The sequence below is a fragment of the Ictalurus furcatus genome, chromosome 2 (assembly GCF_023375685.1).
Source record: "Ictalurus furcatus strain D&B chromosome 2, Billie_1.0, whole genome shotgun sequence".
Lineage (NCBI taxonomy): Eukaryota > Metazoa > Chordata > Actinopteri > Siluriformes > Ictaluridae > Ictalurus > Ictalurus furcatus.
This window is the reverse complement of record NC_071256.1, coordinates 23,500,981-23,520,823: the sequence shown is the minus strand read 5'-3', so window position 1 is coordinate 23,520,823 and position 19,843 is coordinate 23,500,981. Positions and strand designations below refer to the sequence as shown.

Genomic DNA, 19,843 nt, shown 5'->3' with positions numbered 1-19,843 from the left:
GAAGCCATATAAAGCTCATAGGCTAGCCAAAGAAATTATTTCAACACTCTCAAACTAGTGTTAATCAAATTTACATTTATAACTCTTAGGAAAAGCTGGGTATCTTCTAGAAATTGTCATAATTGTGCTGTTACTTAACCTATTATGGTTTTTCAAATATTACCTTTCATGTAGTGTGTTATAGAGCTGTTTGTGAATGTAAAAAGTCTGCAAAGTTTCAAAAATCAAAGCGCACGACCAACGGAGTTGTTGACTCCCAAAAGAAGGAACCGATTCTGAACAGCTGAAACGAGTCCTTAGTAATTCCAAACTTACTTTCTGTACTAATCTATGTAGGTTTGTAACAAAAAGCCCCGCCTCTGGTCTTCATCAGCTGTTCACAAACAGACAAAGCTAAAACTCGTTATGGTAGTGGGCGTTTCCTTTTTGAAATACACCGACAGCGGTAGACCAATCACTACAGACTGGGACATCTGACTAATCAGAGCAGAGTATGCTCTCTGAAAAGAGGAGTTTAGAATGAATCTTTTTTTTTATAGTGTGTGACCTTTAAAACAAAATTAGGCATGTTCCAAAACCATAATAGGTGCATTTTAAGTAACAGAGTATGTTAATCAGTCACCTCATAACAATAATTGCTGGTTTCTGTTCTCTCTTCCCTGTAAAGACAAACCTGCACAAAACCTCCAATATTACTGTACCCATTATGATATAAGCCTTTCATAAATTCCCCCACATTGCTTTAATAAAATATTTATGCAGAGCTTATGTGTTGTTATAAAGAAACTATGCAGGTACCTGTCCAATAGAGTGCTACCTATTAAGCTACACATTTGAATGATGAGCCTAATATTTGAATACTTGGATAGTATAGTAAATCTATACTGAGGGGGTCCCTGGTAGAAAAATGTTTGAAAAGCCCTGATCTCTACCATTGAATGTTCTTTAACAAAACATTCCAACTAGTTTATAGTTTAGGACTGCATTAATCCATTAGCTTCAAGGAAATATACAGAGTGGTGGAGAGGCTATGAAGAGTCTTCTTTATTTCATGAGCATCTGTAGACTGACGCTTAAGACTGAATCTTAATTTTGCCCATTTTTGGCACATTAACTATCTTGTTTTATGCATTTTAGCTATTTTTCCCCAACTTCTGATGAGAAGAGTGTCCACATCAAAGCCCAGTATAATAGCCAAGAAGGAACTCTGATCATGTTTGTGTAATATAGAAGCTAGGCTTCTATATTAGTAATCCACAATTAGGACGGGGGAGGGGGGGGGGACAATAAAAATGCAAAAAACAAAACAAAAACAACCAACCGACCAAACAAAACATTTTGTAACATTTATTGCTGCAAATCACAAAAACATAAAAATCACAAACAATAACGCAATCACAGAAAAAAAAAATGTGCAAATGTACTGAAGTGCTACTATATGACAAATGTGAAACTTTTGAAGGACACTTTTGTAAAAAATAAAATAAAATAAAAAGATATGACAAGTCATAATAGCTTTCATGTCATTACAGACTAGGAAAACATAGACAAAAACTTAAACTTAAGGGACTGTTCAGTTCCAATTACAGTATCTAGCTGTATTATCCATGCAACATCATGAATATAGAGAAGGAACTTAGCCAGGCTGTATGAATCCACCTCTGTAATCATGGGGAGTTGATATAAAACTGCATTAAAGAGGTTGTGAAGAATAAGGTCATTCTCTTAATAAATTTTTTTTTTAGTAAACACAAGGATGGTAGTGGAGCTTTGGACCATGTCCATGACCGATAACAAAAGAGCAATCATAGGAGGAAAAGACAGAAATCTCCATTCAGCCTTCCATGGCTAGTTTGATAATGTCACCTCTTCTCGATTTTGCTGCTTCCTCAAACTTCTCAATTACTTGTCTGCAGGCCATTTTCTGAAAAAGAACACATAATCAGAAGACAGATTGCATAGAAGAACCAGAGTAAAAAAATAAGTAAATAAATAAATAAATAATAAATATTAAAAAAAATACACACAAGACCACAATACAAATGTGCATAATATTAGAAACATAATGCTATTCAATGGATGGGATTTAAAATGCAATGCCAACTAACAAAAGGCAGGTAGTTTCTTGAAAAAGAAGCCACAAAATGTTTATAGACCCAGACATAAAAAATAGTTCAAAGGGGTACTCTAAAACTCTCTGAAACTTGATGGAATTGCTGGATGGAAAAAGAGAAATGTGAGCTCAGGGAAATTACACTCTGACAACAGAGTGGTCTGTGCTTTGGCCATTATGTATGCTTTGTCTTGGGTAACACTTTATATTCTTTTGTTCCTCAGGGACACTGAATTCTTGAATCTGAATGGTCAGAAGGTGTGGATTCATTTTCTATTACAGCATGGCTGAGACACAGCTTCATATTAATGAGTTAGTTCTAATACATTATCATTGCTACAGAACCAACTGATTCACAGAGAGATCCAGAGTAATCTAAGGCTAATAAGAAAATGGATTAAAATGCATTATTTAACAATCAAAAATGTAGAGTCATTGAGGAGATATTTCTGAAAGAAATTTATGATCTAGTAGTATGTATAAAGTGAAATAGTGCAAAATGCACATGTATTGAGATGTACAAGATGTCATATGTAAGATGAGATTCTATTTGCGGTTACACAAGAGGTTCAGTCAAGAGTGGTAGAAATGGAAAAGCCAGAGTCAGTAAACGGTTGATTTTGAGAATCCTTACGGCCTGAGGTAATAAGCGGTCCTTGAGTTGGGAGGTAGGAGAAATGATACTATGCCAGTGCTTGCTATAAATCTGCTGGAGAGGTGGGAGATCTGTGCCAATGTTTTTTGATGCAGTTCTCACTGTCCTGTGAAGTTTTTGGTCACGTGCAGTCAGACTGTAATGCACCCAGTCAGGACACTCTCTATTGTGGACTGGTAAAAACTGACCAGGTTTGCTGTGCAAGTCTCCTTAGCAAGAACTGATGCTGCTGTATCTTTTTTGAGGATGCTGCTGATGTTTAGGGCCCAAATGGGGAGTCTGACAGCTGAACACCCAGGAATCTTGATTTCCACAGGTGAACTGTTTGTGGTGACAGGACCATGAGCCCTTCTGTTTTTCCTGAAGTCCACAATTAGCTCATGAGAACTGCTTACATTCAGAGCCAGGTTGTTGTGGCACCAGGTGGACAGGTTGAGAATCTCCCTCCTGTACGCAGACTCATCATTATAACCGCCCCCCCCCCGGATCTCTTTGGTGTCATCCGTGAACTCTGATATTTCTGCCAATGAATCTGGCTAAAGTCACAGGTGAACAGACTCCACAACAGCAGGCTGAGGCAGCATCCCTGAGGCGTTCCTGTACTAACCATCAGTGTGGATAATATCCTGTTGCCAATCTTTACTGTTAGGTCTATAAGACATAACATCCAATGCCCAGTTGCAGATGGAGCTGAACAGACCCAGGCCACCTCAGGTTTCAACACCAATTTACAACAACTCTTTTAAATGCTGAACTGTAGTCGACCAACAGCATCCTGACATGTGCTTTTCTTGTCCAAATGTGTCAGGGTCAAATGCAGAGCGAGTGAGATGGTATCATCTACTAAGCCACTGTGGTAATAGAGTAACTGAAATGGGTCGAGTGTGTTGGGGATATTACTGTGTATGAATTACATGACTAGATTTTTCAGGCACCCCATCATAACAGATCAATGGGTCATCCAGGGTGGAGACTGGCATTTTCTTTTTAGGCAAAGCTTTAGCTGATCTGAGCATGTATTCCGTCAGGGCTGAGAATTTCGGGGAGTTATATGCACCAGAAGCCTTTATATTGATTGTTTTAGCTATGCACTGGTTATAAGTCTGGTAGGATTGGGGAAATAATTAGGAAGGAAGACACAGGAAAACAACAGGGCATGCTGTTATAGGAAAGTAATCAACAACAGGGTGGTGAGATGGATATTGCACCAGAGTATCCCCACTTCATTTTTAAGTAAATGAAAGCAAATTTTTTGGGGGGTGGGGGTCATCTTGTAGCAGAAAACTCTGTCACAAAGTCCTGACACCCTCCATAAATGTTAAATTTCTCCTTACAGAAAGCTTTACCAAATACAATTTTTAAATACATACACAGTGTTACCGTTTACCCTGTTCCCTGCCTGAAGACTTCAAGTAGAGTATGTCCCTGGAAAAACATTCCTTTCAACCAATCACTGTTACCTGATGTCATCAGTCTGCACCTTCTACTCTCACTACTGAGCCACATTCAAAAAAAAAAAAAAAAAAAAAATTATTAATAATAATGATTTTTTTTTTAAATAATAAATAAGTTTACCTACAGTGTACCTGCTGGTTTCCAGACAAGGAAGATAATTGTTTAGCTTAATTTGCTTAGTTTTTGCCAACTTGGCGATGCTAAATAAGATTAATCTAAACTGTTTACTTAATTGTACTTAAACCATTGACCATATGATATGGAGTCATCATTGAAGCCCTAACAATCACTTGAGTTCTAATTTAAATAGAAATGAAAGTTCAGCTCTACTATTTTACATTTCATTTAACAACCTTTTAGCCATAACAAGCAATAATTATCATCCTCTAACAAAGATTTACTGCAGAGCATCAGCAATCTCTTACTGTACAATGTTCTCCTATTATCTATGTGTAACTACTTCTTGTAACCATTCTTTATCATTATTCTGGAATCTTATTATTTAAATTGCTTTTACTTCTTTCTTGCTGTTATTATCTTTTATTTATCTTTATCTTTTACCTCTATTTGTTCTTGTAAATATTAAGATATGTCTTGTGTGGACTGTGCTGTTTTCTTTCACAAGTAATACTGCAATTTCCCCTCAGGATCACGAAAATACCCATTTATCTAAAGGCATGTGTTCATATTTTTTTAATGAACTGAAATGCAGGCCTACACAATACTTTCCCTCTCTGGTGCATCTGGGAAGGGAAGTTGTCCTGAGGGGTATTGTTTAAAGACTTGCATACAAATTACTAAGGACCTGGGGCAGGTTATATGGGGGCACAACATGGGGGCACAGCAGCATAGGTAGGCAGTGCTGCAGTCTAACGGTTACAGGCATCCGTGTGATCCTGAGAGATACTGCCTATGTGGAGTTTCTGTTCACGTTCTCCTGTGTCCGTTTGGGTTTTCGCTCACCTCCCAAAAACTTGCCAGCAGGTGAAATGTACGACACTACAGTATCTCACAAAAGTGAGAACACCCCTCACATTTTTGTAAATATTTGATTATATCTTTTCATGTGACAACATTGAAGAAATGACACTTTGCTACAATGTAAAGTAGTGAGTGTACAGCTTGTTTAACAGTGTAAATTTGCTGTCCCCTCAAAATAACTCAACACACAGCCATTAACGTCTAAACCGCTGGCAACAAAAGTTAGTACACCCCTAAGTGAAAATGTCCAAATTGGGCCCAATTAGCCATTTTCCCTCCCCGGTGTCATGCGACTTGTTAGTGTTACAAGGTCTCAGGTGTGAATGGGGAGCAGGTGTGTTAAATTTGGTGTCATTGCTCTCACACTCCCTCATACTGGTCACTGGAAGTTCAACATAGCACCTCATGGCAAAGAACTCTATGAGGATCTGAAAAAAAAAAAGAATTGTTGCTCTACATAAAGATGGCCTAGGCTATAAGAAGATTGTAAGACCCTGACACTGAGCTGCAGCACTGTGGCCAAGACCATACAGCGGTTTAACAGGACAGGTTCCACTCAGAACAGGCCCCGCCATGGTCGACCAAAGAATTTGAGTGCACGTGCTCAGCGTCATATCCAGAGGTTGTCTTTGGGAAATAGACGTATGAGTGCTGCCAGCATTGCTGCAGACGTTGAAGTGGTGGGGGGTCAGCCTGTCAGTGCTCAGACCATACGCTGCACACTGCATCAAATAGGTCTGCATGGCTGTCGTCCCAGAAGGAAGCCTCTTCTAAAGATGATGCACAAGAAAGCCCGCAAACAGTTTGCTGAAGACAAGCAGACTAAGGACATGGATTACTGGAACCATGTCCTGTGGTCTGATGAGACCAAGATAAACTTATTTGGTTCAGATGGTGTCAAGCGTGTGTGGCGGCAACCAGGTGAGGAGTACAAAGACAAGTGTGTCTTGCCTACAGTCAAGCATGGTGGTGGGAGGGTCATGGTCTGGGGCTGCATGAGTGCTGCCGGCACTGGGGAGCTACAGTTCAACGAGGGAACCATAAATGCCAACATGTACTGTGACATACTGATGCAGAGCATGATCCCAGCATGTATTGCAGCATGATAACGACCCCAAACACACCTCCAAGACGACCAATACCTTGCTAAAGAAGCTGAGGGTGAAGGTGATGGCCAAGCATGTCTCCAGACCTAAACCCTATTGAGCATCTGTAGGGCATCCTCAAACAGAAGGTGGAGGAGAACAAGGTCTCTAACATCCACCAGCTTTGTGATGTCGTCATGGAGGAGTGGAAGAGGACTCCAGTGGCAAATTGTGAAGCTCTGATGAACTCCATGCCCAAGAGGGTTAAGGTAGTGCTGGAAAATAATGGTGGCCACACAAAATATTGACACTTTGGACCCAATTTGGACATTTTCACTTAGGGGTGTACTCACTTTTGTTGCCAGCGGTTCAGACATTAATGGCTGTGTGTTGAGTTATTTTGAGGGGACAGCAAATTTACACTGTTATACAAGCTGTACACTCACTACTTTACATTGTAGCAAAGTGTCATTTCTTCAGTGTTGTACATGAAAAGATATAATCAAATATTTACAAAAATGTGAGGGGTGTACTCACTTTTGTGAGATACTGTATATTGCTTGTAGGTGTAGATGAGTATGTGAATGTGTGTGCACACGCATGATGCCCTGTGATGGACGGGTGTCCCATCCAAGGCCTGAGGCAGGAATACACCCAGTTTTCCTGGGATAGGCTCTGGATACACCACAACACTGACTAGGATAGAGCAGTTACTGAAAGTAAGTGACTGAGTGAAAGTGAAACACAGATGCAGGGACGAACGACAAGTCATAGGAATTCTGAAGTGTCTTTTCAGACTGGTTGTGTTTGGATTTGTAAAAGTGATCCAAATAGGAAAAGAATAATGTCATGCATAAAACAACAATTATTATGGCTAGAAGTGAAACAAGAAGCAAATCAACATTAATAAATTTAATTACTACCAACACTGCTGATGGAAATCTTTTTTTATAACATTAAATTAAATAGGCTGTTTACATTGTGCAGTGTTTAAAGGTTAGAGATTGTGCTTGACAGGTGGTCACAATATCAAACAGAAAGAACCAGTAACGATAATCTTAACTTTAATAGATTTACGAGAATGAATAAGAACAAACTTCATCATTCTCAAAAGTAAGCACAGATTTATGAAATGCATATTATTTATTCATTTCACTGCATGTGTAGCAACCCAAAATGTACATTTAATATTTTCTACTAAATATACTTCTGAAAGCATATTTTCCAAAAACATTATAGACGTATACGTTCATCATTCTGAAGTCCTGTTAGCCACAGAAATTAAATAAAAATTTAAAGATTCCACACCGACTGCAGAGGAGGTGCTTTATGGTTGCTGTGCATCAAGTATACTCGGCTAAAAAAAAGAACGTGCTCTCAAATTAAACTGCTTTTATTTCCAGCAAATTTCGTAACGTGTAATTATTTGTATTAACATAACATTCAACAACTGAGACACAAACTGAACAAGTTTCACAGACATTTGATGAACAGAAATGGAATAATGAGTCCCTGAACAAAGTTGGGTCGATATCAACAGTAACAGTGAGTATCTGGTGTCCTCCAGCTGCTTTAAGTACTACAGTGCATCTCATCCTCATGGACTGCACCAGATTTGTCAGTTCTTGCTGTGAGAGGTTACCCCACTCTTCCACCAAAGCATTTGCAAGCTCTCGATCACGTCTGGGGGACACATGGTTACGTGTAATTTTGCAGCTTATTGCTCTGGCCACATCTGCAGTCCTCATGCCTCCCTACAGCAAGCCTATGGCATGTTCACGCAGGTGAGCAGGAACCATAGTCATCTTTTATCTGGTGTTTTTCAGAGGTGTCCGAAGTTATTGTAACTGTGAACTTAATTGCCCACCGCGTGTAAACTGTTCGTGTAAGGACTGTTCTACAGGTGCATGTGCAATCATTGTTTATGGTTCATTGAAGCATTAAAAACATTGCTTAAACCCTTTCCAATAAAGATCTTTAAAGCTTATTTGGATTTTTACAAAATTATCTTTAAAATACAGTCTCCTGAAAAAGGGACTTTTTTGCTAGGTATATAAACTGGTCTTAACAACGTGTCAGGAGTATGTATGGTGCTATGCATCAACCATCAGAAGCCAACAGTGGCTTTACATGCCATTACAATGGACACGATTGGAACATGAAGACAGCCTGCGTTACCATTATGCCACAGGAGGAAAGGCATACAGCATCCAACACTGCAAAATGGCTGGAGGTAGCAGCCAGGTTTTAAATCATTCCTAGTAAAATTAGCACCACTGTGCACGATAATGGATCCAACATGGTGGCAAACAATTTTTAGGAGAAACACAACTTCCAACTGAATAATGCAGTGAAGCACCCTAGTCTTGAAAGAGCAAGCTGAGAGATAAATGGCGACAAATAGGCACATCTGAGCATAAGCTTGCTTATACCCACAAGATGGACCATCACATTGTACATGATTAGCAAGCTGACTGAAAAAAGATGACCTTTAACTCTAACACTATCCAACTCATCCATTACCCAGAGCAGCAAAAGGGATCTTGATTTAAAAGCTGATCACTGGAGCCTACTAGAAGAGCTTTCCACAGCCCTTGAACCATTTGAAGATGCCACTGTATTAATGAGTGGGGAAAGGCAAATCAGCACCTCCACTTCCCAAGTCCTCAAACCCACTGCAGGCTTTCCAAGTGACCGTTACATAGCAGCTTCAACAGCAAATAGTGATGCACAGAAAGGAAAATTCGGGACCGAAAATTCAAGATGCACTTGGTCCTTTTTATAAAATCTATTTTAAAATTTTTTTTTTGTATAATTGTAACAATTAGACTTAATTCATTTAATGAATCGGAATTGAAAAACTACAAACCAATAAATTATCACACTTATTGAAATTAACATTCAGTTCTTTAACAATTAAATAAATTTATCCAAATAATGTAAATAGAAATCTATAATGATATGCAAAACAGCAGTCAAGTAATGAACTAGGCTTCTTCTGTTTATGTAAATGTATTTCCACATTAATTAAAGATTGTGCCAAACAGCAGCAATAGAATTAAAACCAACCTCAAACTGTAAACAACAGATGTAGCCTCAAGTCAAGAACAAAGTTTTGCAGGGCTACACAAATTTTAATGTAATTGCTATACACAAATTGGACTGCTTTCTATTTAACCCTCTTACCCCGTATGGCCGGAAAACCGGCTTGCCCGTCTTTGATCTATTCCCGTAAGGACGATATACCGGCTTGGTCGTCTATGCCAAATACCCGTAAGGCCGATATAGCGGCTTTACAGTGTAAACTTTATCCTCGTAAGGCCGGTGTACCGGCATTACTCTGCTATGATTCCTTACTTATTTAATTATTATTTTTTAACCCGGAAGGTTGATGACATCATGACGTGATTACGTTATTACGCCGGCATTACGACGAAGATCCAATCGTGAATATTGGTGTAATAGTAGAAGTGAACTAAAAATGCCAAAGCGAAAAGCTAATCGTGTTCCAGCTAAAGTTACACCTACAGTGAACACAGGTACATCTAAAACAGTGAAAAAAAAGAAAACATACACAGTTACACAGGCAAGAGCGAGGATTCTAGATAGTGACAGCAGTGAAAGTTCAGGCAATGTTGAAACCGACACCGAAACTGATAGAGACGCAAACTCTCCTGATTCAGACCCTGATCAGTCTTCATCTTCAGCATCAACCAGTGCGACCGACACTGCAGGGGTTTGGAGTCATAACGGGACCATTTCTGTGCATTCGTGAAAACACTACCTGCTGGTCTGATCATCACCAGAAACTTGACTTTTGGCACAAAAATGCATTTATTTATTTATTATTTACTTGAATTTATTCAAAGGCATTGACCACACTGATGGTATGGTACTTCTAAATGAGTATAAGGATTTTAGCGAGCATTTTTCGTCATTTCTCTAGTTAAGAATTGTGCTCTAAGTGGAGTAAAACACTGAACTGCTTCATTTTCAAAGTAATATTACACAAATACATTATTATAAGTTGTTTCAAGGCCTAAAAATGTTAAAATTAAAATGTTGATTTTAGGGCCAATTTTGGCCTGGGAACTCAGGGTTGGCGTGCTGTTTCTATGGGGAATATAGGGTCGTGGGACATAATACTGTGGGAACTAAGGGGTAAGAGGGTTAAGCAAAAGTGGCAGGTCTCTCTTCAAGAACAAAAGTTGCTCAGCTTTCTGGCAGGAGACTGTTCTCTCCTCTCTTCTCATCAAGAACATGAGGAGCTGCACTGAATAGTCTCTCACTCTCTGAGCTGGTGCTTGGGGCATATAAATACCTGCGTGCAATCCGCACAAGCAATGGACAGCGTAGCTGTGCTTGCTGTGGATCAGGTGCTTTCCTCTAGAATCTCAAACATGTCAGAAACTGAGGGAGTTTGTGCCTCATCATTTGTACGCACCCGTTTCTCTGGCACACTTTGCTCTGTGATGCGCGTCGATCCTTCAACAGATGCATTCATCACCTCCAGCTCTGCCTGTTTCATTTCCCACGCACACTGCTTTTTCTCCACGTCAAAGTAATGTTCTTTAAATCGTAGATCTAATAATGTTGCAATGCAACATTAACCATCTGCTTGATGGAGAGTGAAATCTGAGCGCCGAGCAATGAGGGACGGGACTGCATATATTTTTGGCCTTTTTTCTCTTTCGGCCAAAAATCAAAAACGCCATTTACAGCAACGGAAGGAGGAGACTGATTTCTCCGACACAAGGCCAAACAAAGTGATCCTCTCCTCTGCCCTGGACCAAAGGTTCAGAAGACTGATGTTTCTGACACCTGAGGAAAAAGTCTTCAATGTGCAAGCCAAAGTACTACCACAGGCACTAGCAGCGAGAATGGAAGTGGATCAGCAGCAGCATGATAGTTTCTGTGCTCAAACCAGCACAACCTCAACCATTACAACAGCTGCTGGACATAAATTTCCTGTTAATCCTCGTTTCTGGAACCAGCAGTGATGAAGAAAATAGAGAGGGGAGCTATGGATGATCTCAAGGGCCAAGTTAGGAATAAAGTCCTGACTTACATTGGAAGTACTTTCCAAGGAAGAAAATCAACTCCATTGGTGGAAAGCTAATGAGGATGGATATCCCACCTTGGCCGTGTGTGCAAAGTCCTACTTCTATCTCCCTGGCACCTCAATACACCACCTGAATGCCTCTTCTCCCCAGCAGGCAGTATAGCTTCCAAGAAGAGAACCAGCCTAAGCCCAGACCTTGTGGATATGCTAACAGTGTTGTATTGCAATGCAATATTTTGTAGGAGGGAATAATTATGCATGTGTAACATTTAGTTGTATATTTTTCATTATTTACTTATAAACAGCTTAGCTCAAGGGTGGGCAATCTTATCCGGAAAGGGCCAGTGTGGGTGTAGGTTTTCATTCCAACCAAGCAGGAGCCACACCTGATTCCACCTGTTTAATCAGTTGATCTTGGCTTTCATTAGATTCAGGTGTGGCTTCTGCTCGGTTGGAATGAAAACCTGCACCCACACCGGCCCTTTCCGGATAAGATTGCCCACCCTTGGAACTTTCGCTCATTTCAAACTTTAAGACAAGCTCATTTTTGTTTTAAGAACAATGCAAAAAGAGCTGTAATGTGAAGTTTTGCACTTTATAATTATACCTCCAAATGTCCTGCTAACAATTAGTTTGATATTCTTCTCTATTTATACACAGCTTAGCTCATTTCAAACTGAAGACATCATTTTTGCTAATTATTTTATATATTATATTTTTGTTATTGGACACGATTATAGCATACATTCTTTTTTGTTTTATAACTTTCAATCTTCACACTGTTTGGAACAGCACTGTTGAAGGAATAACCCGTTTACTCAAAATGCTGGAAGTTAAAATGAACCTTTAAAAAAAAAAGTAAGTAAAAAATATGAATCATTAAATTTAATTTAATTAAAAATTAATACAGATCAACTGATTATAGTTTATTAGATGCAGCTCTAAATAGTAAATAACTAGATATAAAACCACAAATACAATTTTTAGTATATAAAAATTCAGAGACAGTATTCAATAGCTTATTATATGGCATTTTATTAAAATTCCATCTTTTTCTGTAGAATAATAATCTGAAAAAATACATTCCAAGCTGTTCACTATCTACATTTGAATCCCAGATTTGGCATTGGTCCACTTCATCATGTGCATCGATTCTGCAAGACTCATTAATTGTTTATTTTCTGGCCCCTACTTAATATATTCACATTACACACAAACATGAACTTGTACACCATGATATCGTATCATATATGGACATGACCTCGATCAATTTTTGCTGACCTCGATATTGCCCGTTGTGTTTCCATGCTTATTTATTTACGTAAGAATGAATGTCACAATGTCATGTTCGGCGAGTAGAGATGGATACTGCCTGTGCACAACTCCCTCCAAAATGCAGATGCATTACTATAAACCAGTGAAAAGATCAACCAAATATGAAAAATTATGCTTGGCTCATGCATCTAGCTCCCCACACACATCTCTTGTAAAGTTCCACATTAGGTGGAGCAGATTGGAAATTTGAATAATAATTTTGCCTGAAACACTCATCAGTATTCAGCATGGAATTTTGGGATTTCAGTGACACACATGAAAGCAGCCCAAATCGGAATAGAAAATTTCAGATGAATTCTGTATAGTCACGAAAAAGGCCACATATGAAGAAAAAGATATTTGGTCCATATATAGCAGATATTTGTCTGCCTGTAGTGTGAATGTAGCTGAAGATACTTCTACCTTTCTAACATGTTTTGTAAAGTGTTTACACATTGTAGTTTAAAGAAAGACATGCTGCAGTGCTGAATCTGACATCCCATTATCTAATAATCCACAGACTAATCCCTTCTTGATTAAAGCACATACAATTCAGTCTGGATGTTTACCGATCACGTGATGATAATGAACAGTCTCAATTCCCTGGTACTAACTGAGCTCTTTAAAAGGAAAATCAATGCTCGCCCAACTGAGAGTTCTGCAGTATCCATATTTATGGATATGTTGTGAGGGTTCTGAATTCTAAACATGAATATGGAACACACACACACACACACACACACACACACACACACACACACACTACAGCTACAAGGAAACATCAGTTATAATGTACAGTGCAGCATAGCCTAATGCTTTACATAACCAAGTACTACTCACAATGTGGAACTTTTGCCTCTCTTTCTGCAGCTTCAGAATCTCCTCCACTGTGAGCTCCTCCACTGGCTTTTTCAGCAGAATGAAATTGCAAGTTGGAGAGTGAGACTTGTGTTCCTTGCTGAAGAAAAAGAATAAATTAATGGCCACTCGACAGATCATTAGCTTTCACTTCCTGCTTCTCTTATGTAGGCCTGTCACGGTAACTAAAATTATTGGATGATATATTGTCACAGAAGTAGTTGTGATAAACGATATTGTCATTTTAAGACACTTTTATGCCACCGATATAACAATAATATAATAGCCTAGTTTTTGTCTTCTGACAAAAATATCATTTAAATTTAGTCAATCAATGTCATATCATAATTAACATCATGTGTAAACCATGCCCTCAGATTTTTAATCCGTACCCTCGGTTTTGTAAGCTCCGTACATATTAACTTAAACATGCATCCCAAAAAAAAAGAAAGAAAACTGCCTTTGTTGTGAAAACCTGATCTCCAGAAATAACAAAATTACAAGGAGTACATTATTGTAATACAGCATTGTGAATTCTTTATGATTTAGTTATTTACTGTCTGTGTTTTAGTGCAATGTTATGGAAAGGACTCTCCCCCTCACGCTGAGCGCAGTTCAATGTTTTGCTACCTGACTTTTCATTATTCTCCAAGCTATTGACCTAGCTCCATTTTGTCATGTGTATTTGGATTTTCCCAGCTTTTTTTGCTCTCCACTGATCGCCCGTCCTGTGCCCGTGTTCCGTTTACTGATTTTGATACACAATTTGGATTTGTCTGCCTATCTTTCAATTAAAACATTTTAACTGCATTTGCATCCATCTAATCGCCGAACATGACATGGTGACATTCATTTTTATGTAAACAAAAGCGCATCGCAAAGTTTGGGGAAAAAAAGCTGCAGCAAAATCCAGTATTTTTGGCCACAACAATCACAAAAAAAAGCTAAATTGCAGAGACTGAAATACATATTTTGAGGTATTGTCAGTTTCAGGAGTCAGTCACTGAGAAAGTGAACACTCAGCACCCAGGACTGCTGGAAAAAGTGAAAGCATAACAACCATAAGTACACTCATTTGTGGTTTGGGATGTGGCCCAAGTATTCATGCTTCTAAGAGTATAATTAAATGTTTAACATTGCAGAATCAGTTTTGCACAGATTAGTTTGACTGTCAGTTACTGAGTACCAGGTGAAAAAGCAAAACCTCTCCTCAGGTGCTCAGCTGTAACCTCTCTGTGTTCTGCCATGTAGACTCCTGTGTATCTGCATTGGTGATGGAGATCCATCGCTAATGCAGATACTGAATCAGTCCTAAATGCTTTTTGCTCTTATAGTCCAATGTTATACTCTTTCAATCCGGTTTACACTCCAACACAAACATGTGTGTGACAGGCAGCCACTCAAGGAGCGAGTGATAACATGTGACATATCTGAACACTTATATGACGTAGGCCTGTCACTACTTTTGTTGGATGATATACTGTCCAAGAAGTAACTGCGATAAGTGATATAATGATAAATAATAAGACCATTTTATGTCACTGATATAATGATAATATAATAGCAGAATAATGCAAGTACATCCTTTCAAAGAGCAATAAACTTTTCATTCTTAAGAATATTCAGACACTAGAATTGGAACGACAAAAACATCCTTTAAATTTAATCAATATTTCATAGTCATACTGATTAATTTTAGTTCATTTTACTCTGACTAAAATGGCATAAAATATTAGTTGATGAGAAAATGCAAAAATTAAACCAAATATTCACACATTCATATATTAACTTAAACATGCATGAACAAAACCATGTAAAAACTGCTCTTGCTGTGAAAACCTGATCTCCTGCAATAATAACATTACAATGAGTACATTACTTTAATACAATATGGTGAATTCTTTATGCTTTAGTTATTCATTGTCCGTGTTTTAGTGCGTTGTTACTGAAAGAGTGTATTCACTATGCGACTTACCATTCTACCCAGCGCCTTACTTATGTTCAGGTTCACTTGTGCAATCACGTAATTTTGTGCAGAAGCAAGTTGTAATATTATGTTTGTGTATATGTCTGATTAATCGCATACAGTCATATGAAATAAATAAGTACACCCCATAGAATTTTGTTTTTACATATTTTGACAAGCAATCATTTGATCCTCTTTGAAATTGTGCCTATTAATAAAGTTGATACACTATGAAATGACACATGAAAATGACATTTTGCGGTAATTTTCACAATTTAAATGAACAAAAAACAGCAAGGAATTTAAAAAGATCTCCAAATTATCTGAAATTCCTAGGGCTGTGACAGTGGCCATGACAACCACACCACTGCGGTGGCAAACTACCACCTGCTGTAGTGTCACATCACCCGCCACATTAATATTTCTGCTTGAGTGGGCACTATGACAAGTACAAAGTACAACATTTTTTTATACAAATGTTGTAATACTACTACAAATAATAATTTTAAAAAATCATCATAATAATAAAACAGTTTCAATATTCATTTGAATTTATAGCTTACCATATAGCGGGAGATTTTATGTTAATACACAAATGACAATCACAATCAAACCTGATATGGTGCTATCTGTTAGTTTGGCGCGGGTTTGTTTGAGCGCAACAAAATCCAGTCAGGTGAATTTAATCACAGGATCTGTTAGAAAGTCTTGCAACTGATGGTTTCAAGTGCATGCATCTGCAATCAGAAAGAGATTGCACAAATTTGAGCTGAATGGGAGGCGTGCCAGGAAAAAGCCTTTGCAAGACTACAGTTTGCCAGTGGGCATATAGGCAAAGACCAGGCCTTTTGGAATAATGTGCTCTGGACACACGAATCAAAGATAAAGTTGTTTGGCCACAGTAACAGCAGACATGTTTGGTGCAGACCAAAGACAGCTTTTCAGGAGAAACACCTCATACCAACTGTGAAGCATGGTGGTGGAAATGTCATAGTTTGAGGTTGCTTCGCTGCCTCAGGAACTGGACAGCTTGCATCCACTTATTCAACTTGAAGATAATGTAAAGCCATCTGTCCAAAAGTTGAATATTGAACAGGATAATGATCCTAAGCACATTACCAAATCCACCAAGGAATGGCTCAAAAAGAAGAAATAGATGGTTGTGGAATGGCCTAGTCAAAGACCAAATTTGAATCCCATTGAAGTAGTGCATGCAGTACATGCAAGAAAACCCTCAAACATCTTGCAACTGAAAGAATATTGCATTTAAGAGTGATCAAAAGTTCCAGCAAGCCAGGTGGACAATTATGCAAAACGCCTACAAGAAGTTATTTCTGCTAAAGAGGGCAATACTAGCTTCTGAGAATAAGGGTGTACTTACTTTTCTTTTTTTCCACACATCTATTGATATTTCTGTTGAATAAATGACTGAAAAAACTATTTTGTTTTTTAAATGTACATTTTTGCACCACTGAATATGTAAATATTATAAACATTTGTTGCTGGCTGACATCTGTTCCAACGTCGCTGTTCATAATGGACAGAAATGAGGTTTTAAACACTGATAGTGGACAGACAAATTGTATTGCATTGTAGGCTGTATAAACAAAAACCGAGCTGCATCAACGTGTAACAGTTCAATTTATCATTGAATTGTGGCTCCAGAATACTAATTATATTGAATGCCCCTAATGAATTGCACTCCTACTTCTACTGTGAAAGCAACAGATCCTCATCGAGTTGTGCCATTTTGCAGTACAGAGCTATAAGCTCTCCTATACAACATAGACGTAGTGACGACGACAACAACGACAACAACAACAACAACAACAACAACAAACTACAGGCACATGCAGAAAGACTATCCAAGTGAGACATGTGGTGACTTTAGAGTTACTTACAGAGGATCATCCTCAGGCTCCCAACCCTCCAGCTCTTTAAAGCAGAAGAAGCACTGGGCCACATCCGGACTGTTTTCAGTGGGTTTGTGGATGAAACCAGCTTTGGCCATCTGGAAGGTGTAATTGCACACAGGAAATTAGGTTTTGCTGTATTATTTCGTCGTAGATATATTCATAGATTTGAATTAGAACACCGTTAAGTTGCCTTGTTTACACCTTCTATAACATCTATATATCTATAACACAGTACACTCTGTATTCAAATATTTAGTTACACACTGAAAAATACAACTTAAAAAACGTTTAATCGTAATTTCTCCAAACATCCGTGCACATTTAAGTCAATTCTCCCTCCGCACTTTCTGGCTCACATTCTTCTTTAGTTACAATGGCTTCCAGGTAAAATTAACGCTACTCACATTATCCGACGTGCAGGCGCAGTCCTCATCAAACGGCCACCCTGAATAAGAAGCTAACCTGTTCTCGTAAAAGTACATTTTTAAATCTTCGTTCATAAACTCCATGTTTTGAAAAAAGCAAAAAAAAAAAAAAAAAGGCGCTAATTAGTTCAGAAGTTCTATCACAGTGTTAAAAACCAAGCTAGCAAAACAGTCAGCTAACATCAACAGCTATCACTTTTGAATTTTAGGCTTCAAGAGCGACGTCTCCTCTGATTGGTTGAAACGTAACCGGTTGAAACGTCATCACGCAACCCCGTTGCTGTACTTCACCAACGCGTAAAAGTCATTAATATGCTGTCAAAAAGAAACATTTAATTCAAATTACTATAAAGGTTGTATTTTTTTAATCAAACTGATTTTAATTATTTCCCAAAGGCTCAGTCATTGAATTAATTAAAAAGTAAATTTATAAATGTTCTTCCATGCGTAATTTATTAGGCTGATTATTTAAAGTACCCATGAAATCACAATGGAAGTTTTCATTCATACTTTTAGTATGAATATGTTTGCCTTAAGTTTATCTATAAGCGCCAAAACAATGAGAAAATTTGCATTTAGAAGATATCCATCCATTCACTTTCTGTGCCACTTATCCTACACAGGGTCGCTGAGTGCCTGGAGCCTATACGTGCGGCACAAGGCGGGAGACACCCTGGACGGGGTGCCAATCCATCGCAGGGCACAATCAATCAATCAATCTCTCTCTCTCTCTCTCACACACACACACACTAAGGACAATTTTGATGCCAATCATCTTACAGAGCATGGACTGTGGGAGAAAACCCCCGAAGCACGGGGAGAACATGCATGCTCCGCACACACAGGGCGGAGGCAGGAATCGAACCCCCAACCCTGGAAACAATCCCACAACATTAACGTAACCCTCTGATAGACAATGAAAAGTACCTCAATCAGTTAACTAACATTCCCAAATTACAGTCTAAGTTGACCATGTTTGCTTTGTGACTCTCCATTAAGGAGGATCAAAGGGGAAATGAAGGAAATATTTAATTTATTATTAATTCCTTCTCATTGTTTTCCTCTCACTCGTGACCATTTGCTGACGTTATCATATCCGATTATCATAACATATCATATCCGATATGTTAAACATGCTGAACATGTAGGCCTATTTCTCCCACCCTTGTCTTAATTGATATGATCTCAGAACACACCAAGGTCTGGGATGACCCCTTGTCTGGCTTACCCTGCTTCTCGTTTCGCTCCCCCCTCCCTTCTCTGCTCTGTAGCCTACATAAACTGGCTTCTCAATCTCAAAAGCAAACTGGTGACAACTGTCTGGAATGATACTTTTATTAGGGGGGAAAAAGGCTGATCTGAAGATATTACACATTCGCTGTCAAAGCGGTAACATCTTCGGAATGTGTTTTTTTTTGTTTGTTTTTTTTTTTTTTTTTTAAAGTAAGCAAGCCTGCACCCTAGCAGGCAGAAGTGGGTGAAAGATGGGAAAGAGTGGCCAGGAGAAGGAGAAAGAGGTATGAATGTATGTAAAAATGTAATAGAGTGGAAGATATTCCAGCAGATTATATGTACGTTTTGGAATATATAGACAATATATTGTAAATTATTCCATTTTCCTGTGGGCTGCAAGAGCTGTGTACTGAGGTTGCGTTACAGAGTGATCTGTGGCTCATCCTAGAATGGGGTCACTCTTCCTCCCACCTCATGGCTCTTTCGCAAGTGCTTTATTTTAAAATAGTGAATACCAAAAGTTTTCTTCTATCTGACAATTCAGTCAAGAATAAGTCCATGTCAGCAAATGTATGGAAGTGAAACAAGAAAGGAACAATTGCTTCATCTCTTTCTTCTTCACTGCTGTCATGCGTCTCTAGAAACACCCTGACGGCATTAGCAGCATCTTCAGGTGGCATCAACAGGACATCAGGCATCTCGACCTTTTGCAAAAAGCGGTGCTCATTTTCTTTGCACCACTGTACAGCTGTTCTTAATGAGTCCACGAGCCTTTGTACC

General features: G+C 38.6%; 1 protein-coding gene across 1 annotated transcript; it reads right to left on the bottom strand.

Moving 5' to 3' along the window:
• Positions 1-487: 487 nt before the first annotated feature.
• LOC128625553 (baculoviral IAP repeat-containing protein 5) lies at positions 488-18,129 on the bottom strand. Its single transcript, XM_053653975.1, has 4 exons — positions 17,810-18,129; positions 17,391-17,500; positions 13,506-13,623; positions 488-1,924 (listed from the first exon to the last, which is right to left on the bottom strand). Exons 1-4 carry the CDS (start codon positions 17,912-17,914, stop codon positions 1,835-1,837), a joined length of 423 nt encoding a protein of 140 aa, XP_053509950.1. The 5' UTR covers positions 17,915-18,129; the 3' UTR covers positions 488-1,834.
• Positions 18,130-19,843: the final 1,714 nt, after the last annotated feature.